Below are 25641 nucleotides of genomic sequence, written 5' to 3'. Positions count from 1 at the left end.
ACACTATAACTTGTGATGTCATAATATTTCACAACGAACCTTATAACATTTTTTATTTTTAGCAGCAGAATGTGTTACTATGGCTACCGGTCATGGAACATGAGGCTACAGTCATATTTAAGTTTACAGTCATAATCAACGTTTAAAGCGTGTAAAATATCAGAAATATTGTGCAATTTTCTGGAAAATCATCAACTTTAGCTCAGTTGTAACTTTTGATGTGCTGAACAAATTTGGAGTAAGGGCCAAAATTATTTCCCTCCAAGGTGGCCGTCAAATTCAAATTGGCCGCCACAGAGTAAAATTACAATTTCTACAAATTTGACTTCTGTGAGCTGGTAATTTTTTGGCCATTTTGGAAAGTTAAAAGTAGATCAAATTAACAAAGTTTGTATTATTACGGTAAACAGATATGACAAAGTGACAAATATTGTTATAATTTTACTCAACAGTGGCCATTTTGAATTTGGCCCTTACTCCCGATTTGTAAAGCACATTAAAATCTACAACTGGGCCAAATTTGGTGCTTCTGGAAAAATGCACAATACTTTCAAGCTTGTGCAGCACTATTATCGCCTCTGCTGCAATATCGGACGTATCGATGTCAAAATTAACGTTCCGCATTCAAAATAATTATCGATAAATTAACAACGCAGATTTTTTGCAACATTCTCGAAAACAGAAATAGAAAGCAAATTTATAATTCTACGCTACTCAAATTTGGTACACTCACCGGAGCGCTACCGGCGTCTTCAGCGGATGTTATTGCTCTTGTTGCTAGTGATGTAGTACTAGGACACCTCCGATGACGTCACATGTGTTGATGACGTCAAACTTGAAGATGTTATGCCACCCCATTGGTTCTGGGGGGTCAGCAGGTTGTCCCAGACAGGGAGACTTGGAGAGCGTAAAAGTGTTAGAAAGGGAGTCCAAGAACTTCCCTCGCAAGGTCTTGGAAGCAATCCATATCAGAACTAAAAGACCCAGACTGAACCGTGACAAAGGGTTGGACCCCGGAACAAAGGGGCGGCACAACATCTTGAGGTTTGACGTCATCAACATCTGTGACTACATCACTAGCAACAACAATCTTCAGAGCAATAACATCCGCTGAAGACGCCGGTTGACCCGGTGAAAGCACTCCGGTGAGCATGGTGAGTGTACCAAATTTGAGTAGAAATATTAATTTGCTTTCTATTTACGTTTACCGCTACGTATGAATATACATCATTCTCGAAAACGTCATTCCAAAAATGGGCTTCTAAAATTCAATCGATACTGCGTGGTTTTAAACGGGGCAAACATTTGAAAAAAAAACTAACATGAACACGTTTTTTTTTTTTTTTTTATGGTGCGTCAAAGGAAGTAAATGAAGGATATTCAAACGAATTCTAACAATTATGTTTAAACATACCAAAATAATGTAAAGCTTTATCCAACGCACCAACATTTCTCTTACTGGGATGTTCAATTGCTGAGATTTTAGAGAACAAGTTAATACGTCTGTTATATATCACGTTTCTTGTATGTAGTATCCTTTTAAATATGCTTTTCTGAATGGATTCTGTTGCAATTAGTGGTGGTTAAACCCGTTATTTCTCTTGCAATGGATTTAGTGAAATCATTTTATTCAACCTTGAATAACGTGTTGTCGTATTACACAGATCCCAATGACATACGATTAAACACAACAGAAGGAGTAATTGAGTTTCGGAATCAAGGTCGATGGATGACCATCTGTGGAGATTTTTGGAGTGATACCAACGCTCATGTTGCTTGCCGGCAATTAGGATTAGAGACGGGATTTCCAAAATACATCCTTTCAAAGAGGGCACACGGGGATGCTGCCGTATCGGATTAACTGTTTAGGGGAAGAAATGTTCATCTATGACTGCCCAGTTGAACTTCTGCAAGAAGATTGTGTGATTGGCACCGCTGCTTTAGAATGCCAAATATTACCAGGTAAGACGACGTAACTCTGGTTGGATTAGAGAGTTTTAGATTTGATTTGTTCGGGTTGTGACAACCCTGGATAACCCAAGAAAGCCTCTATTGAAGCTTATTTCCATTGGGGTCCATTTGAACGCCGGGACGGGTTAGGAACAGTCAGGGGTTAACACCCTACTCTTTTCGAAACTGGCTGCGAGATACATGTACAGGTATGCCTCTCTGCACACGGGACCGACGGCTTAACGTCCCCTCCGAAGGACGGAGTACTTTCATGATTCATTTACCCAATTCTAAATGAACCATGGGAGAGCGGAAGTCTGAATTTAATCTACAGATGTTGCTAATTAATTTCAGACTTTTTTTTTTCCAAGTCAATATCCCAGCAAATCGCCACCGCCGGGAATCGAACCCGGGACCTCATGCACTAAAGGCAAGTACCCTAACCATTGCGCCACGCTCTCCCTTGTTAGTTACAGGTCTTATTATATTCAAAGTAAAGTATTTTGCGGCATGTCGCTGCATGCAAAAGAAATCGGCCCAAATAACGCTATGACCACCAGATTACTGACAATAGGACAGGGCGCCACCACATAAGCGTTGGTTGATTGTGTGTCATCATGCGATACATACGTACGTACAAACGTGCGTATTAACGTGCAATGTATGCTGTCTCTCCATTGGTTACCGGTAAAACAGAGAATTATTTACAAAATCATTCTATATGCATTTAAATGTCTAAATAACCAGGCCCCTACATATCTCACTGATCTTGTCCAGCTACTTCAGGATGCAGCTACTGGCGGATACAGACACAGACTTCGTTCTTCTACTGATGCAACAAGACTTGTTGTTCCTCGATCTAAAAAACGAGTCGGAGATAATTCGTTTGTTGTTGTTGCACCTCACCTTTGGAATAGTCTCCCCGTTGACATCAGGGAATCGGCGTCTGTGTCAATATTCAAAAAATGCCTGAAAACACACTTGTTCCAGAGTTAATTTTTCTGCATTTCTTTTTGTTTTCTGTATTTTGCTTGTATGTTGCTTTATTGTGTTTTTGTCGCTTTTGTAAGGCGCCGTGTGCTCCGTAGAGCGCCCTATAAGTATTGTAATAATAATAATAATAATAATAATGGTCGGCGAATGGCGTATGGAAAATCGCAATCTATTTAATACCTCTGCGTGAACCCGCTTGCGCGTATAATATACGCCGTATTTATGCTTGAGTCACTTTTTAGCTCTTTTTACATGTGTTTTCGATAACATATCAAAAATCAAACAACTGCACTTTGAACCCTTCTACAGTTTGGGTATTTCTATTATTTCATTATTATAGAGCTTCGATTATACAATAGTGAAAACGAAGACAACAATAGCATTGGACGATTGGAAGTCCGACTCAACCAGCACGATAACGGAACCTGGGGATCTATCTGTACACAGGACCTTACTTTCAACATAGCTAAGAAAATGTGCCAACTGTTGGGATTCAAGAATGTTTTACGCTTAATTGACTTGCCACCGATTGATTCATTCTACCCGATAAATCTAGAGCTATTTAGCTGCACTACCGGTTCCTTGCACTCAATACTTAATTGTGACGTCAGTAATTGGGGTGAAGCCACCTGTGATCACAATAAAGACGTTGGTTTGGAGTGTTTTGCAGGTAAAATATTCACATTATTCAGCTAAAATAATGACAGATTTTGTCATAGACCCGGTCATAGTCTGCAGTGTGCTTCATTTATCACTTATCATCCATAATCTTTCGCGCAATTAATAATACCCATCCCTAATTGACGTGTTGATATTGGGAATGATCATGTTAAATTTTGTAGTGACATAAACAAATAAGTGCGTTTACGCGGTTGCGTCGCCAGCGTAGGGATAAATCGCTCTTCTACGCGTGTACACACGCCCCGTGGGATAAGGTTATCGCTCGCGATTTGAATCTGTCACTACAAAATCTAACAATGGCGTTATACTCTCAGACGCGACACAGTATAGAATCCAAATTGGACTGTTTTTGTTATTTTAAATCCATCAAATTATTTTCCTAAAATGCCAATCACTTATGTAGCTTTGAAGACAAACATTTAAGACGAAATTAATTTTGGGTGATATTTTACAGTTACCTTTTCTTGCCAAAAACTACCTTTCCATCAAGTATACTTTTTTTTGTATGCTGCTCATGGAAATTCAAAGCAGTGTGAATAATTCTATTGCAAATAGTCGTGTGTCAAAAGCCACTTTGACTGGACTAGAAAGGCAAATAGAATTAAATATAATTAGAGGAAAAAAGAGAGTAGAGATGAATATACATGCGAGAGAGATACATGTAACTTCTTCTTCTTCTTTGTGGTGCTGCACATGTGCACAACGTCCCTTTTGGAACTAGACGAGCAGGAATATTGGAATTTGGGGAGCTGCACAGATTTGGTGGATGTTACAATCTAAATGCGGATAGGTGTGCGCCGTTCGGCAGCAACTGGCCTAGTTGATGCGATCTGATTGTGATGATTCACCATTGCAGCGAAATTACAGCGCTTTGAGTCCTCTAAGATCTGGAGAAAGGCGCTTTATAAATCCAAAATTTATTTATTTATTAATAATGGTGTGCTCGTGTGTTGTGCTTAGTCATTGATGTTGAAGTCTTGTACTTTAATTAGGTTGCTTGCTGCTGTTTTAAACTGCATAACTATATTCTATGATTTGATTATTGGTTAATGATTGTCCTGTTCTTTTACAGGTTGTCTAGCTCCAGTTCATCTAAATTTAACTGTTGGAAGTACAATAAATGTCGCATCTCCTGGGTATCCACGGTCACCTCTATTCACAGACTGTACCTGGTACATATCAGCAATGCACGATGGATACGCGTTTGTAACGCTTAGCTATTTCATTCCGCAATCCGATAATGATATTATGACTATAGCAAACGAGCCCGACTTTATATTTCGACTGCATGGATATCATGAGGGTACCCTCCCCATTTTATGTCAGGTCGTTGTCGATAAGTCTTGAAACAGATAATTATGAGTTGCCCAGTCACTTCAATATAACCATCCAATGGGCGATTGGCGAAGGTAAGATTTTTTAATAACTTATCCTACACTAATCAAAGCATGTTTATAATATCATATAATAGTTCAATAAAACTTTATACTGACATTAAGGGGTACTACACCCTGTGGTAAATTTGTGACTATTTTTGCATTTTCTCAAAACATAATAACACGCTGGTTACAAAAGTTATGCATATTATTGGGGCAAGGAATCCAATTACTACACTGAAATTTCAGTGACTCAAGACAAACGGTTCAGTATATATGATAGGAAATGAGGTACATCCTAGCGGTACCTTATTTCTTATCATAAATAACGAACCGCTTGTCTTGGGTCATTGAAATCCCACTGTAGTAACTGGATTCCTTGCCCCTGTAATATACATAACTTTTGTTACCATTGTGAATTAGTTTTTGAGAAAAATGCAAAAATGGGCATACATTTATCGAGGGATGTAGTACCCCCTTAAGGTTACTATTGCTTTCTATATTTAATGTTACCGACATTAAGATTACGCTTGCTTTCTTGCCCTGCGGGGCTCTTATATTGGGGTTCCCACTTGGAGTGTTCAGTCGTATGGGAGTTTTCGTCCTCGGACCTCCTGGTCCGGTGGATTTGTTTTTTATTTGATACTGGGGCCCAGTATCAACAAAAACATCAAGGCCGCAGCCTTAGACTCCCATACGACGACTAATCACTCCAAGTGGGACCAAGAAAGCAAGAATAAACTCAATGGTGACGGGCTGTCTCTACTGGGTGACGGGGTGTCGTTGTTTTTCTGTACCCCTTAATTTCATTCATTCTTAAGGTCCTGCTCTCTATCGGGGCTATTTTATATTTTAAGCTTGTTTCCATGTACGCGTGCAGCACAATCTTGAATAATATTGTGTTTGAGCAATCTTTTCTTTGAGCTAACAAGCTTTATATTAGCGCTGTAGTGAAGAGACTGGGTTAAATATTTTTTGAAATGTAGCCTGCTTTTCTCAATATAAACATGTCAACTCTGTATATGTTGAAGTTAAAGGCTTCAAAAATGAAACTCAAATAAGATTGTGAATATTTTGAAACTCAAATAAGTTAAGAGAGGAGTAAAGGTGACTGACTAAAATTAATGATATTTAAAAAAAAATTGTACAAAACATTTTAAACATGTCAGCAAATTGACATATTCATTACAATACAAAGCGATTTAAAACGCATTAGTGAAATCAGTGATCCAACCTTCAATAATGGATTGTTGTATTACACAGATCCCAATGACACCCGAATAGTGAACGAAACAGAAGGGGGAATTCAGTTTCGTAACCAAGGACGATGGATGGCCATCTGTGGAGATTTTTGGAGTGACACTAACGCTCATGTTGCTTGCTGGCAAATGGGATTTTTGACGGGGCTTTCCAAAATGAATCCTTTCAAAGAGGGCAGCCGGAGGATGCTGCCGTATCGTATTAACTGTTTAGGGGATGAAAAATACGCATATGACTGCCCAGTTGAACTTCTGCAAGAAGATTGTGTGCTTGGCACCGCTGCTTTAGAATGCATAAAGCTACCAGGTAAGGGGACGTGTAGACCATGGGACAAGGCTTGCTAAGTGCTTCAGAAAGTAGTTTTCGTTCTCCCTTTCTGGGTAGAGGATGGTTTATACATGAAAATATAGCTATTATATCACTGATCAATAATATAACATTTCCCACTTTCAAAAGTTGCACGTTACTGTGTAATTTAGGAGTTATTTGGGGTTAAAAAATGTGTTTTTGTGATTTTTTTCCATTTTTGCCCAAAAATGTCAAATATTAAAATAGCTGTAACTTTCAAAATAAATTGAGTAGAAATTTCATTTCTATTGTAGATGTTACATATTACATGGATGTCTAACACTGGTGAATAAAAATGTCACAGCACAACTCTAAAATATAAAAAATGGCAAAAACCATATTTTTGTGCTATTTCGGCCATTTTTGAGCTAAAATGTAATTTTGCATGGGGAAAAAAATTAATATAAATTTTATTGATTTAAAAAATATGTCATTATGTCAACCTAGTTATTCTGAACAAAAAGTTAGTGATGGTGAATGTCTGTGACCTATAGTTTTTGATCTATGGCCCTTTCAAATTCATATATGGACTAAAATAGCATGTTTTTGTTCAATATTTCCAATATTACGCCAAAAATGGTCCTTTATGGCCATTTTAACCAACTTGTTAGTTTTTGGAAAGTGGGAACTTCACTTAATAATATGAACATGTAATTTTACTTTAATGTTAAGCTATTTCAAGATCCACTAGTATGCCCACTACCGTGGTAGCACCAATTTTATCTACTTTCAATGCAGTAAAATGATGACTAAAATGATTTTGCTGCATTGAAAGTAGTAAAATTGACGATATAATTGCTTCTGCCATGGAAACCGAAACATGGATCTACAACTAGCTTAAAATGAAAGTACTATAATATATCCATAATATATGTGAAGTTCCCACTTTCCAAACACTGAAAATTTTGTTAAAATTACAAAAAGTACCATTTTCAGCCTAATATTGGAAAAATTGACAAAAACATGCTATTTTAGTCCATATGTGAATTTGAAAGGGCCATAGATCAAAAACTATAGGTCACAGACATTCACCATCATTAACTTTTTTGTTCAGAATAACTAGGTTGATATAATGACATATTTTTTAAATCAAGAAAATATATATTTATTTTTTTTCCCATTTTTAAATTACATTTTTAGGTCAAAAATGGCCAAAATAGCACAAAAATATGGTTTTTGCCATTTTTTTTATATTTTAGAGTTGTGCTATGACATTTTTATTCACCAGTGTTGGGAATCCATATGACATGTAACACCTACAATAGAAATGAAATTTCTACTCAATTTATTTTTAAAGTTACAGCTATTTTAATATTTGAAATTTTGGGCAAAATGGAAAAAAATCACGAAAACACATTTTAACCCCAAATAACTCCTAAATGAGTAAAGTAAAACGTGGGAACTTTTTGGATATTAATTCAGACATATATTTACTCTTGATTTGTTATGTTTTTATGTTCTGCCCAAGAGTGGACTACGGAAGTGAAAGATAAATGCCCATGTCCCATAGTCTAGTGTAACTCTTTTTGGATTAAGGATTTACAGGTCTTATTATATTCAAAGTTAAGTTCCAAGTAGAGTTTCGTCCATTATCAAAATACAGTGACATCATATAGGTTTCCCCTCAAAAAGTGATGCAATGTGAAATGTTCATGTTATACTTAAGGCTAGGGCATTTCAAAGAATACATCTTGTGTTGTAAAATAGCAATTGGCTATTGATATAATGGGACTTGACAGTGCTTGGTATAAGCAAATGTAAACATAATACTACACAGTAAACAGTGTTGCTGTGGAAGAGCTAATGTACTTACAGTCTATTTCCTACAAAGGAAGGAAATTGCGAACCAGAAGTATTGTAGTCAATGTACTACATGTACTAGCCAGTATTATCGGAGAAGATTCAAAATACACTCATCTACTCTAGGTTCCAGAGTAAAAAAATTAGTACAGCTTGTCTGAACGCAGTGCGATAATACTCATACATATGAGGGAGGCACTTATAAGGAAGAAGAAAAAGATCTAGTTAAAGTCAAAGTGCGTACCTCTTCCAAGAAAGAAACATTTACTTCTGTCGACTCGCTCAAGTCTGGTTTATGAAACAACATATCTGTCAATGTAAGTGGAAACATGAGGACAATTGCAACGCAAGCCTGTTTTTCATTAGAAATTGTGTGCAAGGTGAAAAGAGCATCATTTTGGAGATCAAATGTGCGAGGATTTTATGCAAAGTCTTCAGTGGACTTCGCTGAACAGTAATTTTCGCAGGACAGGTGAATCAGTGGATACATCAAGAGCAATGAGAAATAGAACTTTACAATCTACATCAAGAAGAAGACTGCTGGATAAGTACAATTACCAAAGAGTGTATTTGTTTGTTTGTATGTATGTATTTATGTTGACTCATGATATTATTGTGAAATCATACTTAACCTTTGATTAAAATATCAAAATATTTAATTAGTGTCTTTTGTTGTGCATTCTGCAGTGGATTTGGGGAAAAGGTGTTTTCACTGGTATTAAAAACGAAACGCTTTTATTTGAAGTAACAGCATTTATATCGGCCTATAATGTAATATAATTAAGTTGACTTTTTAGGGGGATTATGCTATGAATCTGTGGGTACTCCATTAATAAAGTGACATGTTTGTGCGGCCACAACTTTAAACATTGAGGTATTTCTGGGGCAAAAGGTGGGGACAACTGCTACAAAAATGTGACCGTCCAGGTCGAAACGCTCGTAAAGTCGGCCCCTGATCAAATTTGTTTTCTTCCGTGTTTAGAAATATATATCATAAGCTTTACAATGATATATCATTTGACTTCAAACGATATCCAGAAGCGGAGTTATAACTTGTTAAACTTTGCTCCTTCAGTAAAAGGGTACATTATTTTGCACTACTTATTTCTTTTTTTTTCCACATTGCTAGCATTAAATATCAAATGGTCATAATTGGCGGTCACTTCAAATCATCCCCAACTGAACGAGGTTCAGGAATGTCCTCTCATTGTTAATTGTTGGTTAACCCACCACTTGCACAGGATTTAGCCAAAGCAAACAAAGACTTGCTACACATAAGTATAAGCTTATTATCCTCTTCAACAATAGGATTAAAGATTGGTGTTTGACTGGACTAAAATGAGAAACATGTCGGACAAATATTAGGGACATATGAATACAACCTCTGAGCATATTTTTCACCGTAACTCGAACTACAATTTGCCGACTTTACGAGCGGTTTGAGATGGATGGTCACAAATGATGCAAAAAAAGTTAGGTCTTTCGAGGAGAATTCATACAAATGGATTTTGTGGAGGGTAGATGCTAATGCACAGCATAGCCCAGCATAGCACAGCCGGTGCAGATGTTACTCGCTATTGGTGACGTGAACACTTATCAACATAGCCTCGCACATTTATATAACTCGGCCGTGAAAACACTGAAAAGGTTTTGACCTATCTCCAGTTTGATATGTTTTATTATTTCATTATTTTAGAGCTTCGATTAAACAATAGTGAAAAATGGAGGCGACAATAGCAGTGGGAGACTAGAAGTCCGATTCGACAAGCATAATAACGGTTCGTGGGGATCTATCTGTACACAGAACCTTACTTTCAACATAGCTGAGAAAATATGCCAACTGTTGGGATTCACGACCGTTTCACTCTTAATTGACTTGCCACCTATTGATTCATCCTACCCGATTAATCTAGAGCTATTTAACTGCACTACCGATCCCTTGCACTCAATACTTAATTGTGACGTCAGTAATTGGGGTGAAGCCATCTGCGATCACAATAAAGACGTTGGTTTGGAGTGTTTTGCAGGTAATGAAATATTCACATTACAGTGTACTTTACATTGCAGTGTGCTTTAATTATCACTTATCATCCATAATTTTATCGTGCAATCAGTAATACCCATTCCCAATTGACGTGTTATGATTGGGAATGTTCATCTGACAGCCAGTTAGTAATAATTTGTATGCATAAGTCACAGGCGTAATTTTGTTATGGTTCTTCTGTTTCTTGGCACAAAAACTGACACATACAATATTTCGTCAGTTTTCTTAAGGGCTCGGTCACCCACCTTTGCCCAGTATTTTTTGTGGGACCTGCGAGCATATCAGACACACCAACTTGCATTCTGCACACGAGGAATGTTCTGATGATATCAAATAATTTCGATTAAAAATAATTCCGATATAATACAAATTTTACAGCAAATTATCGAAAATTGACATTTAACAGTCCTCGAAGTAAAACTTGGTAGACTTTATAAATCTACTGCTACGTACTTAAAGTATATGTAGCTGGGATGAAAATCGACCATCATGTGCAAATTTTGACCTTTTGTATTGAAGATATACAGGGTGTCCCCAAAAAAAGAGGCCCCTCATTGCGCTCTCTTTTATTTCAATCGGCTCATAACCTTTGAAGATATACCCTTTCAAAGAAATGTATCCGTTTTTCACTCTGTCGACGGAGGAGGTTTGGCTACTTCAAAGATTGAAAAGGGCATATACCATGCATGAATATAAAACATTCCTCGATGATAACTTTATAAAATAACAACTTTATTTTAGGGAATGGGCTTTACCGGTGGGCTTATGGGTTATGGATTTTGTTTAGTGTCATTAATTTGGGCGAAATTGATGTGGGATGGGACTTCTTTAGCTATACTTGCAATTACTTTCTTACTTTATTGTTTCTTGCTTTCTTTTTATTGACATTTTTTAAGTCATTTCTCTTTTTGGAATAAAAGGTAGCCCTGAAAAGGGCTGTTTAGTTTGTCTTTGGTTCTTTTGAAGTTAATTTAATGTGTTGCTCTGCCCTCTACCTGGTTGCCTCCTTGACGAATACAGGTTTCAGCCCTAGTCCTCATTGCATCAATTGCGTTGCGTACCATCCTTGTGCGCCGGATACTTGTAAATATGGCAGTAATACGTTTGCAAAGATCTTGGAGTTTGCCACAAATGAAGAAATCAAGTGGTGTGAGGTCTGGTGATCTTGCAGGCCACTCCACAGCATGACACATCCCAACCACTCTGTTTGCTACTCGTGGACAGAGTGAAAAAACGGGTACTTGTCTTTAAAAATGCATATCTTCCAAAGTTGTGAGCCGATTGAAATAATTGTTTTGGTTTATTAAAGCTAACAATTGAAGGTTTCTTTACATACCAAAATATATTTGATCAACTTTTCAGACAAAAAGAGGGCGCAATGAGGGGCCTCTTTTTTATGGGACACCCTGTACATGATTGTCGGCTTTTCTTCCTAACAACATTTAAGCAAATTAGATTTATAAAGTTTACATTGAAGACTGTTAAATGTCAGAATACAATTTGTGTATCTGATGTGCTCTCAGGTCTCACAAAAAATATTATTACAACGGTAGACCAACCTTTCATGATGTTTTGCAACCAAATTACTTTGCTTAAATTCGGGTATGCTGACCTCGAATATTTTGTCTGCCAGGCTGTACGCGAACTAAAATAGGACCCACCCCATACCCCAATAGGATCATACAGGGGGAAATTAAACATGCTCCAAATTCACTGCAAATGTAACAATTGTGCCCTTTGGACCCGTACTTCTTATAAAAATTAAGGCAGATTGCTCTACAAGTCCAAAGGTATCAGGAAAATAGTTCGAAATATCTGCGATGTGAAGTTCAGAAGAAATATGATAAATAAAAACAAAGGCCATTGCATCCTACAGACTTTTTAACTATTTGCTGTGTAGCATATGAACCAGACGTCGCAGATAGTAAAACTAATCTTTTTCCGGAACCTCGAAGATTGACAAACAATTTGCCTCGCACAGTGTCATCGACCCTATATCTTCATGGCATAAATCGCCATGGTAGGTTAAATCCACAGCCACAATTGGCCATTTGGTTCAGACCTTTGAAGCTCTTTGAGACGAAGAATTAGTCGAGGGACATGACTAAGGCTAGTCACAATAGCCGGGTAATTGATCTTGGTTGTGCGTGAATAAGCTTGTATACCCCATTGAGGTCAATGGTCATCGTCGCCGACTTTTATACTGCCTAGTAGTGAGTGCAGCTGTACTACACGCTGTAGTACCACGCTGCACGCTATAGGACCAACGCAATATAAAATATTTTTGGTCAAATTTTGAGTTCAAAGCGCACGGCCAATTTTCAAAGCGCTTTCTAGCGACTATCATATCTGTTCAACACGTATTTTCAAGTGTATGAGACCACATCTGGTTTCTTCAGAAAAAATCATTTACGGGAGATATTCGTCATTTTCTAACCCGGTATACGAAGATTTTCGTCTGATATCAAAATCGTGCATAGCAATTCACGTGTATCGATCCCGTGTATTCATTTTAGTGTCTCTGCTGCACCAAATAATTATTAGCCAGGCGGTGTCGGTGTGCCTCGTTGGTTACGAAAATTGATATAACTTTGACTTTTGGCCCCTGTTCAACAAGCAAATCAACATTAGACCTCTTGTGTCTTCTTAACTATTGTTGTCGTATGCCAATGTATGCGCACAAAACTTGTGGGGCCCGTGTGGGCCAGTGTGGGTTTTTATTTGTGGGATAATGGTATCCAAATACTGCTTGACCGACAAAAGATTCAAATTCAGCATGTAGTCGTTTACAAAAATAAACTTATAAATAAATCATGTCGGATTTTGTAGTGACAGAATCGAATCAGTGCGTTTATGCGGTTGTGTCGCCAGCGTACGGACAAATCGCCCTTCTACGCGTATATGCCCCGCGGGATTCGGATAGCGCTCGCGATTTTAATCTGCCACTACAGCATCCAACATGGCGTTACTCAAAACAAAAGACACGAGACAGTATAGAATCCGAATTGGGCTGTTTTATTATTTTAAATCCATCAAATTATTTATCTGAAATGCCAATCACTGTTAAAGACAAACGTTAATTTTGACGAAATCATTTTTTCACGGTGATATTTTATAAAAGTGTATTTACTTTGTGACTATTATAATTAAATACGTTACAAATAGAACAGTAAATCTAAACAAATTAGTAGTGTCACTCACCACTAATGCAACATAATTTATTCACTTTTATATATTAAAGAGATGGAGCCTAAACATCATACCAAATTAAAATATACTTGGTGGAAAATTGATTCAATCATTTTAAAAACTATACCAACGTATTCATTTCGTCATAACGATTCAGAAACAATATAGTTTGTCATATCTTTGATGTACCGTTCTTAAGTTATAAGTAGAAATGTCATACGTCAAATTTTGGGCTCCGCCTGGGTCATCTTTGAAAGAATGTTCCGATCTCCTTAAAATGGGTCTCAATTGGCTCGTCCTAGAAAAACACTCGAAATTAAGAATAGTTTAAAATATCTTTGATGTTTTGTTACAGGGTAGCAGGGCGAAAAAAGGCAATAATCGTTGAACTCTATTAAACAACTTAAACAGTGCAAAATCCGTTAAATGATTTATTATGCTTGCAAGCCGAACAACTTAAGACCATTTTGATTAAAATTAGACAAATTTTAGTTTTGACCTCTGTGGAGCCCAACATTTGACCTTTGACCTTTTGATTTATACCTCAAGAACCGTATATCACAGGTATGGCAAACAATACATTTTCTGAATCCCTATGACTAAAAGAATAATTTGGTATAGTTTTTAAAATGAGTGGAGTAATTTTTAAATCTGACCCCTGTATGACCCTTTTACCGCCAAAAACTACCTTTCCAATAAATATATTTTAGTATACTTTTTGTATGCTGAAATTCACTGTTTACTGTATTTGGCCCTCGTAATTCAATACTCATGATTGTGTATTGAATATCACCGTTAATATGTACAATCCCGGGTACAATTCTGTATAGCACATTAGCACACAATAAGTAATAGATGGAATCCCCGACCTGGGGACACCGCAGTAATGGCGAAGTCGGTTAGGTATATACATGCGAGAGAGATACATGTAACTAGGTTCTATGATTTGATTATTGGTTAATGATTGTTATGTTCCTTTACAGGTTGTCCAGCTCCAGTTCATCTGAATTTAACTGTTAGAAGTACAATAAATGTCGTATCTCCTGGGTATCCACGGTCTCCTCTATTCACAGACTGTACCTGGTACATATCAGCAATGCACGATGGATACGCGTTTGTAACACTTAGCTATTTCCGCCCGCAATCCGATCATAATATTATGACTATAGCAAACGAGCCCGACTTTATATTTCGACTTCATGGACATCATGAGGGGTATCCTCCCCCATTTTATGTCAGGTCGTTGTCGATAAGTCTTGAAACCGAGAATTATGAGTTGCCCAGTCACTTCAATATAACCATCCAATGGGCGATTGGCGAAGGTAAGATTTTTTAATAAATTATCCTACATATCAATTTGTTGATTGAATTTACAACTGTTTGACTAGACTTCTCCGAAGTCCACTTGCCCGTTTAGTATACTTTGGCTATTACATTTGTGCATAAAACTCTGATTTATATTAATTGTGTGCAATTGATAGAATTTAACATCTGATCTTTTTAGTCACCGTACTCCCTCTATTTACTAGCTTCCCAAGTGGACTACTTACTTTGGGTAGCGGTTAAGATTCTTAACACGGGATTCTATGAAGAGTTGGGCCAATTTCTGGCCTAACTAAAATTTGCCATGATGTAATGCATCTTTAAATGGATCTGGCTTGTGATTGGTCGCCCAGATCTCGTTATGGTTTAAATCCTCCAAGCACGTGCCATTACCATTGATAACTACATCATACACAACTATGCGGCGCTTTGTGTACTAGGTGCATGAGCGCGTCTTGTACGTCCAGGCTTTGTGTCTGCGGTTAAATTGGATTGATAAACAAGTATGATTGACAGTGTGTGTTAGGGACTAAGTCCCCGGTCAAAGTCCTGTTAAAAAGGCAATGTACATAGTCGATTTTTAACTCGGGCTTTTTTAACTCGATTAATAACCTGCTACATTCTAAATCAGAATTGTTCAATATTGAAGTGCCATTATAATTATGCCATTATAATATGTTGCATTCAATAATATAAGCCTACGTATAGTTTACTGTTACTGTCACTAATATAATTATAATAAACTTTTTCATAACCATTATTAGTATTTTGATGTCATAGATATAAGTATAATTTCGAGTTCAACTGATGCGTTCATCATGATTAATAACATACGTTTATTTATCAAAAATCGACTATGGCATAGTCTACCATTTTTGCAGGCGAAAATAGTAACTTTTTGTCCTCTTTCATTTAATGACATAAAATGTTTAAAAAATTTAAATTTTTAAATTTTAGAACCTACATTTTGGTCAAACAATGTGCTTGGATAGGTATTTTTCAACAGATTTACCACATCCGTCTTGCTATAACATTGAATTGCGTTATTAGTTGATCTAATGGGGAAAAGTGTTTTGGGGGAAGTGTTAGCTTTCGTTTGATATTTTAAAAAAATCTTGATTGGATGAAGGGAACTCTGTGACATATTTTCCACTAGATCTCACACAGCTCTTATGATGATATGCACTCAACTATGTAGTATAACACAGACTGCGTACTAGGCTGGACACGCCGTGCTGGAAATTTCTGTGTGCTCGGGTGTATACATACCTACACACCTACATACACACATACATACACGATGCTTATATAGCGCTGCTACATAAAGAACGCAGCGCTGAACAAAAAGAAGAACCATAATACAAACAACAAATATGAGAAACTTGAGGCATGTATTTAAGACAAACAAAGTCTTAGAAATGTGGTAGACTCTCTGATGATGAAAGGTAGACTGTTCCAGATACGAGGAGCTGTGTATGAGAATGTCCTTTTTTGTTGAGTTATGCTCAGAGAGGCAAGTTGTGTCTGCGGCTGAACGGAGACCTTGACGGGTTGGAATGTAAAGAGAAATACATTGCGATAAGTAGTCAGGTGTCATCCCATTGAGGCATTTGAACACGAGCGCCAAGATCTTGAAGGTAATTCTATCCTCAACGGGAAGCCAATGTAGTTGTTGTAAATAAGGCGTGGCATGATCTCGTTTCAACGTTTGGCAAATAACTTTCGCGGCCCAGTTCTGGATCCTCTGTAATTTCGGGATGTCTGTTTTGGTTGATCCAAGAAGAGTCCATTACAATAATCCAGTCTGGAGAGAATAATAGCACGCGTGACGAGATGGCCGGTGTCATAGATAGTCCAGGAACCTACGTATACGCGAAATATTGCGGAGTTGGAAGTTTAAGTTTGTGCAGAGAGATTTTACATAAGACATGGACATTTGTGAGTCAAAGATGACACCAAGATTACGAACACTGTCACTAGGAGATATTGTAACGTCCTCAACAAGCAAAGATATAGGAGATATGTGGTGTTTCAGATGTGGTGATGTTATTACCATAAACTCTGTCTTGTCATCGTTTATCCTATTAAGCATGTTGTTATTCATCCAGTTCTTTATGGATTTGATGCATTCAAGCGAAGAAGCTGTGGAAACATGATCTTTTGGGTTAAAGCCAACATAAAGTTGTGTGTCATCGGCATACATAATTATGATACAATACACCAAAATGTCTTACAATACTACCTATAGGAAGAGTATAAATTGTAAACATTGAAGGGCCTATAATGGACCCCTGAGGTAGTACCCCATTAAAGTCACGCGGTAGCTGTGACCTTCAAGTTTTAAAAATAAGCGACTAATAAAGAAGACTAAGAAGATGTTCCGTGACACTATATGCACGTTGATCCATGATAATTTTCGCTGGTGCAATATATTTCTAAAATTATGCTGAATGTTACTTGCTGTCCAAAATTTAATCTTTTATAAACTAATTTTTATAAACACTAATTCCAAAAGTTACACCAATGCTACGGCCAATCATTTTTTGCCAATAAACAAACATTCTCGTTTCATGTCACCCGGTATTTCATAACCAAAATTACCGGAAACTAAATATCCAGAATTTTTGTTGGCTGCTACAGCCCTAGGCTAGCTACAAATTGCTTTCGCTCTATATCTTCAGTTTCCCTATCAAATATACCCTAGTATATTCTTAGGTCTCTTTATTTATAAAACGAATGCATTTTCATTGTGGTGATTTGGTTTTTTATTCCCTTTCCTTATAGCTTAGAATATTACTAGAATATGGACCTTATGTTCAAATATTTTCTCTAAACCACTGACTTTAAAATACTCACTTGTATATTTTATACATGTAATGTGTTGTTGATAGTAAGTCCTAATTTCGACATTACTCTAGCAAAAAGAAATTTCCTTATCAAATTGGAAGACTCTCTTGGAAAATTGGATTTTTGACGTGCCCGTGATCAGTGGCGGATTTAAGCTGTCAGCAAGTCAACAGGTGCTGACAAGGCCCCCTGTTATTTATTTATTTATTTATTTTTTTTGCTTTAATTGTTTTCTGCAAGGTTCAAATGTGCGGTGGGTAGAATAATACTGAAAAGGTTATAATGCCTGTGCATGCGAGAGGACATTCTATTTATGCCCGCATTTTATGATTCTTGAAAAGTTTCATTAAATTTTACCCGTTTTGGCGACAGCAAGAGGTCAAAGGTCAAGGGCCCCAGGGGCCCAAATTTAATATTTGGCAATACAATTTCAGAATCAGGACTACAAATTGGTACCTAGAGCATTACACATTCTCAAAATACAATGTTAGATATATTGCCGTGCTTCACCCGCAAATGTCATTGTAAAATCGAAAACAAAATATGCTCGGCTCTCTCTAAATTGTTATGCTTCTGCAGCAATCATATACGTAAATCAAAATTAACTAAGCCACTTGAATGCACATGCCTTCCTCACAGTGAGTTTGGGGCCCTCCAAATTTTGGCCGAGCCCAGGGCCCCCCAAAAGGCAAATCCGGCCCTAATGTGCATAGGCGTAGATCTTGGGTGTGGGGGTGGGGGATAAATCCCCCTTAGTTTCAAAATGGCAACATAAACTTGTCGCTAAACGGTTCTGGATTAAAGAATTTTTCACCCCCCAATAATGTCAAAATTCACGCGTACCAAAGTATTGGCTTACTATTCCTTGAGGTCAGATTATCTTACTATAAATAGGGGAATGTTGTATCTATGTATGTATGTATCTATGTATCTATCTATGCATGCACATAAAGGCTCCGTCAGTTTCGATCCCAATGTCACCAAATTCATACGGGAGATCGAGGAATATACGGAGACGGTAATGCGAAAATGTGGTTGAAAACGGTCAAGAATTGGCCTCAAAATCAGTGAAAATGTGGTCCGTTGCTATACTAGGTAAACAAAAAAAGGAGTTAGTTACTAAGCTAGCCCTGCGCGTCGCACGGGCGTATCTTATGCTTAAGCCGCTCGCGTAGCTGCAGCGATACCGCGCGGGTAACGCAGCACTACGCCATGGCACGCGTAAACGACGCAGAGACACGTAATGAATTATATTAACGACCGTAGCGTAATAAATACGGGAAAAAGATGTGTGTTAAAAAGTACAAACAACATGAAGAGGTAGGCCTACTATAAATAAAAAAAGAAAACCAAATGAGGACAAACAGTTTGTACGAGTATGTGAGTTAAGAAAAAAACTCTTCAGGAAATGTAAGAAAAAAAGCTATAATAAGATCAGGAAATTTAAATAAAAAGGCTATTAAACTGAGGACAGAATTAAATAAATAACATGAAAACGGGAAATCACAAGCTATGCAGCAAATAAAAAAGAAGCTAAAAGGGAAATGTAAGAAAGGACAGATTTAGAAAATAACGGGAACGGGATTGAATAAATAAAAACACATGGTCAACGGAAAATCGCAAGCTTAGCAGCAGAATTTTTTTTAAATGGAACAAAATTGGCCCATGTAGAAGAAACTAAAAAGAAAGAAAGAAGTTCAAATGGGAACGTAGGCTTAAGGAGGGTCAGGTTCAGATAAATAAAATTTACCGTTTCAATGATTCTACCTGTTCAGTAATTCCTCCTGTTTTAGTGAACGCTCTCCCATTTACTCACCTAGCGGGGACCCGCGCGTAGCGCGGGTGTCCCGCTAGTGATATTAAAAGTGATTCTGGACCTTAATCTGGGATTTTGTTTGCTTCTTGATTATCAAGCAAAAACAGAAAAGGAAATATTTCTTGTTCTTCAGTACTGTTTAAACACTCACAAATCTGTTAATCCCTCGATTTGGGTATAGAATAGTGTGAAATTGCAAATTTTCGCGCGCTTCGCGCGAAATTTACCAAATGTGGGCCTACATCAACTTTTACTTCAAATAGTATGAAATCGAATGAATGTTCGATGACTACGCGCACGTATCTCATAACATTGGGCCGAACCTATGATCACTACCAAATTTTGTCATTGCTCTCCTCCCAACAAAAAATCAGACACGCTCCTGATTTCGATTTCAACTCTTTACTATTGGCCCCCCGGATATTTTGCTGACAGGGCCCTTTTCCTTAAATCCGCCTCCAAGTCCGTGATAGAGGGCGTTTTTACTCTTTTCATCAGGTGCGATTCGCTAAACATACGACATCTTTATGTGGTGACCTCAATCACATGAGTCGAGTAAGCAGTCTGGTCCGACTGCCTGATCAGGAAATACTGCCGAATCAGGCTTTGGTAACCCTTCCGAATTTGACAGACTAAGGACTAAATTGTTCTTGGTAATTTTATAAAAGATCGGAGGAAATTTTACTTTGACACACATGAGCTACATGAAAGTTGACAATTTTTCACCGGGCGAAAAAAATTCCACCGGGAGGAAAATAATTTAAATAGCAAAACATTTGATTTAAATATGCAAATTACCTTTATTTTAACTAAAATTAATGAAAAAATTCTACTGATTGTACATCCATTGATAATTTTATATATTTTACCTACTTCTTACTTCTTACTACTTACCTACTTACCTACAAAACCAAGAAATAACGGTATATTAACGGCATTGTGGAATACCATATTGCCTGCGCAGGCAACATGCTGCATGACTCGGCAGTATTTCCTGATCAGGCAGTCGGACCGGACTGGTAAGAGTTGATGTGAATTATTCATAACCGATCGATACCTGCCTTGCCTCACTTAGTTGAGAGCAACAAAATTCTCTATAGGTTTGCGTGCCAATACAAAAACCGTGAATTTAGTGTCATCCCCTTGCCCCCGGTACTGGTCTCACATTGTCAGTATTTGTTCTTAAGCTTGCCAAGTCAGCGTCGTTCTGAATCTGATTCTGTGTAAATCTGAATAAAGTAAATATTCCTCCGTTAGAACCAGTTGGTGGATCAACATACATCAATAAATATTGGATGGTTTATCCATGAAGTGTCTCTCCGTTGGCTAAACGTAACTGGCGTAATTAAGAATTCGGACTGGGAGGTCAATTGTTGATTCGCCACGCCTTTGTGCTTCCTTTACTGCTTGTAAGGTATCGGCAACACTGGCTGAGCGAGATGGATTTAAATGAGGTTTTCTTGCGAGGTCAAATTTCATACTCTTAACTTTTGTTACTCTTTATCCCATAATTTTCCTCATTCTTCCGGCCCTGCTGTCTATCGGAGGTTAATTTATTATTTATTTTAATTTATAATTTAAGCTTGTTTCGCTATTGTATTAGAACAACATTGTTTCTTTGTAAGCCTGCGCCGCAAACTTGAACAATATTGTCTGTGAGCTAACACACTTAGCACTGTGTATGTTGAAGTTTAAAGCCAAATTGATATATTCATTACAATACAAAGCGATTTTAAACGCATCAGTGCAATCAGTGATCCAACTTTCACTAATGGATTGTTATTTACAGGTCCCAATGACATCCGAATAGTGAACGAAACAGAAGGGGATATTCAGTTTCGTAACCAAGGACGATGGATGGCCATCTGTGGAGATTTTTGGAGTGACACTAACGCTCATGTTGCTTGCCGGCAAATGGGATTTTTGACGGGGCTTTCCAAAAATAATCCTTTCAAAGAGGGCACCCGGAGGATGCTGCCGTATCGGATTAACTGTTCAGGGGAAAGAAAAATACGTATATGACTGCCCAGTTGAACTTCTGCAAGAAGATTGTGTGCTTGGCACCGCTGCTTTAGAATGCGTAAAGCTACCAGGTAAGTAGACGTGTAACTCTTTTTGGATTAGGGAATTACAGATCTTATTATATTCAAAGTAAAGTTCCAAGTAGCGTTTCGTCCATAATTAAAATACAGTGACATGCCAAATAATAAGACCAGAAGCTGTGATTTCTAATTATGAGAGGCGACAACACCGATTGCAATGAGGACATTGTCAGAACCAGTGTTGCAGCAAAGGCTTTGACTCTCAAGGTCACTGTTTTGACTCCAAAGGCCAATGCTTTGCCCCTCAAAGCCAATGTTTTATACAATATGACTGTGGCGAATCGCTGGTATTAAAACGATTTCTGTTGCAGTCCCAACATTTTTATGGGCCTACAATGTACGTATTATAATAAATTTGAATTATTGCTTTAAGAAGGAAAGGGTTGTACTACCCTTCTATGAATTGCTCTTCCAAGTCGCCTATATGGTGCAATGGGTCTGGGGGACTCCATTAGTAAAATGACATGTTTATGCGGCCGCATTTTTAAAAATTGAGGTATTTCGGGAGCAAAATTGCCAACGTAGTCACACGGCCGGGAACGAGGTTCCACATTTATATAACTCGACCGGGTGTATAAACAACTGAAGAGGTTTTGACCCTTCTCTAGCTTATTTTTATCATTTCATTATTCTAGAGCTTCGATTATACAATAGTGAAAACGGAGGCGACAATAGCACCGGAAGACTGGAAGTCCGATTCGACAAGCACAGGAACGGATCCTGGGGATCCATTTGTGCACAGGACCTTACTTTCAACACAGCTGAAAAAGTGTGCCAACTGTTGGGATTCAAAACAGTTTTACGCTTAATTGAGCTGCCACCGATTGATTCATCCTACCCGATAAATCTGGAGCTATTTAACTGCAATGCCGGCTCCTTGCGCTCAATATTTGATTGTGTTGTCAGTAATTGGAGTAAAGCCATCTGCGGTCACAGTACAGATATCGGTTTGACGTGTTTGGCAGGTGAACTGTTCACATCAGCAATTTTTATAAAAGCTTTGCTATAGTCTGTGCTTTATTTATCATCCATGATTCGTCATGCAATACCAATTCTCAGTTGAGATTGGAAATGATTATCTGACGACCCATTTTATAATAATATTTAACCCTCGTAGACCCGCGCCTCGTATTTACACCCAAAGCTATTCGCTCATTTTAGTGATACAAATATCAAGCCACGCCATTGTACCTTTCGTGTAGTGATTTGGTGTACTGCACCCTGACGCATGCGCATCCCATCCATTTAAATAATGAAATTGAGAACATAATACCAAACACAGTTTTATCTTATTTTTTACGAAAACGAATTAGTTTTATGTCATTATTCATCGAACAATCGTTATTTTGAAACACTCTGCGAAATAACTCACATGTTGAATATAAAATGGTTGCTAACATGAATTGAATACAGGAAACACCACTAAATTATCACCCCATCGAAATACATGTAAAAATGCCGATTTTGAGGCCTTCGGGGTAATTTTATAAGAACTAGTCGATTGCAATTCGATAATAGTCTTCCACCTATATAGTTTGCTACTCTCTGTACCTCGTTTGCTACTCTCTATGCCTAACCTCATTTAGTTGCCTTGTTTATCCAGCCTCCCCCTCCTTTGGTAGTTAGCTTTGTTTTTCTAGCCTCCCCCCACCACCTCACCCCCGGGATGCTTTAACGTAACATTATTCATTTATATATTTTATTGGGATAAAATAAAGTTCTATTTTGCTGTTTTATTAAATTTGCTTGCATGTATTTTGATGGAAATAAATAAAATATGTAGGTATGTGTGTATGTATGTATGAATGTTGAAGGAAGTGAATTTTTGTTTTCAGTTTCGTTAGTTTTGTAAATTTTTTACTTCAAAACTTCAAAAGTGAGAGGGTACGTGCTCATTTAGGCAAAGAGGTATCTAATTTTTTATTACCATTATTGGAATCAGATATATTGATGCGCCAAACGTGACAATGAATTGAAATTACAGACGAACTCACTTAATCCCTAGCGTTTGAGTTTCTAAAAAATAGACTCCCAAAAACGAAATATAGGCATATACTTACATATTTACACATTTGACAAAAAATTTCATATTTTAGCAACAGATCGATGGCAGTTAAGAATTACAAGCAATGGGACAGTCACCAATAACTTTAGAGGTATTTTGGAACAAAGACGTAACAAAGAGCCATGGGGATCAGTATGCGGAATCCAAGAGGTTTACTACACAGAAGTCACTCAAATATGCAAGCTTCTGGGTTTCCAGCAACCACATCCATATCGTATGATATACCAAACTGGGTATCATTCAGCTCCCATGATTTGGAATACGATTTTTTACAGTGAAGACTTGTTTGCGACTATTGCGTACGACCATAACATGCACCAATTTTCATCAGTATTTAGACATTCATTTCCAGATTGTTCCATAAATGACCAGGCATTAGGCATTGCTTGTCAATCAGGTAATCGTGCTTAACCATGGTTATGTAACTCAATGTCAAGTAGTTTTACGTCACGTACTTTTTCAAAAATAATAATATCATCACATTGTGATCCTTCTGTCCGTTTATTGCACCATAGTAGTAGTTAGTAGTATCGTCGTAATTCCCTCCTTTCTACAGGAGCACCATCCGGGAAACGGATGTATAATGTCTCTATAAAGTGTGTGCCGGTAATTCGACTAAACCCAATAATTACAAATGTGACCCGCTCCGACAAAACCGGGAACAAGTCACATTTTTGACATTTCATGATTTGAATAAAATGTAACCACTAGACATGATACCAAAATTATATAAATATCATCAATACTTTTCAAGATATGGATAATTTTGTAAATGATACCTTGATATTTTTGCCAAATTGCTATTCTGAGTAATGGGCCAATTAGTTTGATGCCTTACACAAGATTGAATAGGAACTAGTCCCACTTAGTACCACAGGCAAATATCATGCAAATAAGAATTCCAAAATTTCATTTTTATGGGAATATCATCTTTAAAGGCATATAACTCAAAACATATCTGGCGACTTGTTTTGCATTACATTATAACTTTCATTTTTCTTTTCACTTAGAATATGAAACAAATCATATGTGGCGTTTGGTGAATGGCTCTAAACCATCTGAAGGTCTCCTTGAATTCAGGTTCGTTGACGGAGAGTGGGGGTCTGTTTGCAGCACATATTTCTATCGAAGCACGGCCATACAAGTCTGCAAAGAACTTGGATTCGAAACAATGATGTCTTGGTATAATCATAAAACATTAATGTTTGGTGGTAGTGATAGACCAATATTTACCGTTGGTGTGAAGGAGGTTGGCGAATTCACGTCATTACAGCCATGCAATCCTGAGGATATCGTCAGCCTACGCTGTTTACCAGGTAAATATGCAAGGATCCTTTAAAAGTCACACACTAAATGTATAGATGAGCTGACATGTGTTTACATTTGTCAGTGCATTTTGCTGTTGTGTCAGTTGGATAACTGCTTGGTTACTGACATGTGTTTAGAGTAGAGTATTAAAGTAAACCTGTTCGTAATTTTGGCTCATTTTGATGGACAGGATTTTAAGATATGATCTTGTGAAAGATTAAGTTTCTTTTTGAGCTCAGTTTATTTGGCCAATTAATGTTTGCAAAAAATATTTTACAATAACATTTTGAAAACATTTAAAAAAAATTTTGCAGTGTGTTTTCATACAAAACGTTTTAAAACATTTTTACCACTCACTCGCTCACTCACTCAGGTACCATCCTCATCATGGGGGTGGGTTGCAGCCAGTCTTGCGATGAGCCTCCATTTGCATCTGTCTTGTGCGGCTTGGGTCGCAGTGTATGTGGTCATTCCCGTCCAGGATTTGATGTTTGATTCCCATGATGTACCTTGTGTTTTTCCTTGCAACAGGGTTCTAG

At 37.5% G+C, this 25641-nt stretch overlaps 1 protein-coding gene across 1 annotated transcript; it reads left to right on the top strand.

Annotated features, from left to right (window-relative positions):
- Positions 1-1877: 1877 nt before the first annotated feature.
- LOC140158418 (lysyl oxidase homolog 4-like) lies at positions 1878-25641 on the top strand. Its single transcript, XM_072181509.1, has 8 exons — positions 1878-1962; positions 3284-3613; positions 4697-4789; positions 6264-6566; positions 14625-14717; positions 23826-24008; positions 24805-25110; positions 25634-25641. The coding sequence occupies exons 1-8, from the start codon at positions 1878-1880 to the stop codon at positions 25639-25641; spliced, it is 1401 nt and encodes a 466-aa protein (XP_072037610.1).

The sequence above is a fragment of the Amphiura filiformis genome, chromosome 8 (genome assembly GCF_039555335.1).
Source record: "Amphiura filiformis chromosome 8, Afil_fr2py, whole genome shotgun sequence".
Classification (NCBI taxonomy): domain Eukaryota; kingdom Metazoa; phylum Echinodermata; class Ophiuroidea; order Amphilepidida; family Amphiuridae; genus Amphiura; species Amphiura filiformis.
The sequence above is the reverse complement of the archived record's forward strand: the minus strand, read 5'-3'. Positions and strand labels throughout refer to the sequence as shown.

What these genes read in the sequence shown, in the direction of transcription:
- LOC140158418 (XM_072181509.1), top strand. Translation starts at nt 1,878, where the DNA reads ATGTTCATCTATGACTGCCCAGTTGAACTTCTGCAAGAAGATTGTGTG. An exon ending in AGAATGCATAAAGCTACCAG is followed by an intron (nt 6,567 to 14,624) that starts GTAAGGGGACGT and finishes GTTCCTTTACAG; the next exon opens with GTTGTCCAGCTCCAGTTCAT. An exon ending in CCAGCAACCACATCCATATC is followed by an intron (nt 24,009 to 24,804) that starts GTATGATATACC and finishes CTTTTCACTTAG; the next exon opens with AATATGAAACAAATCATATG.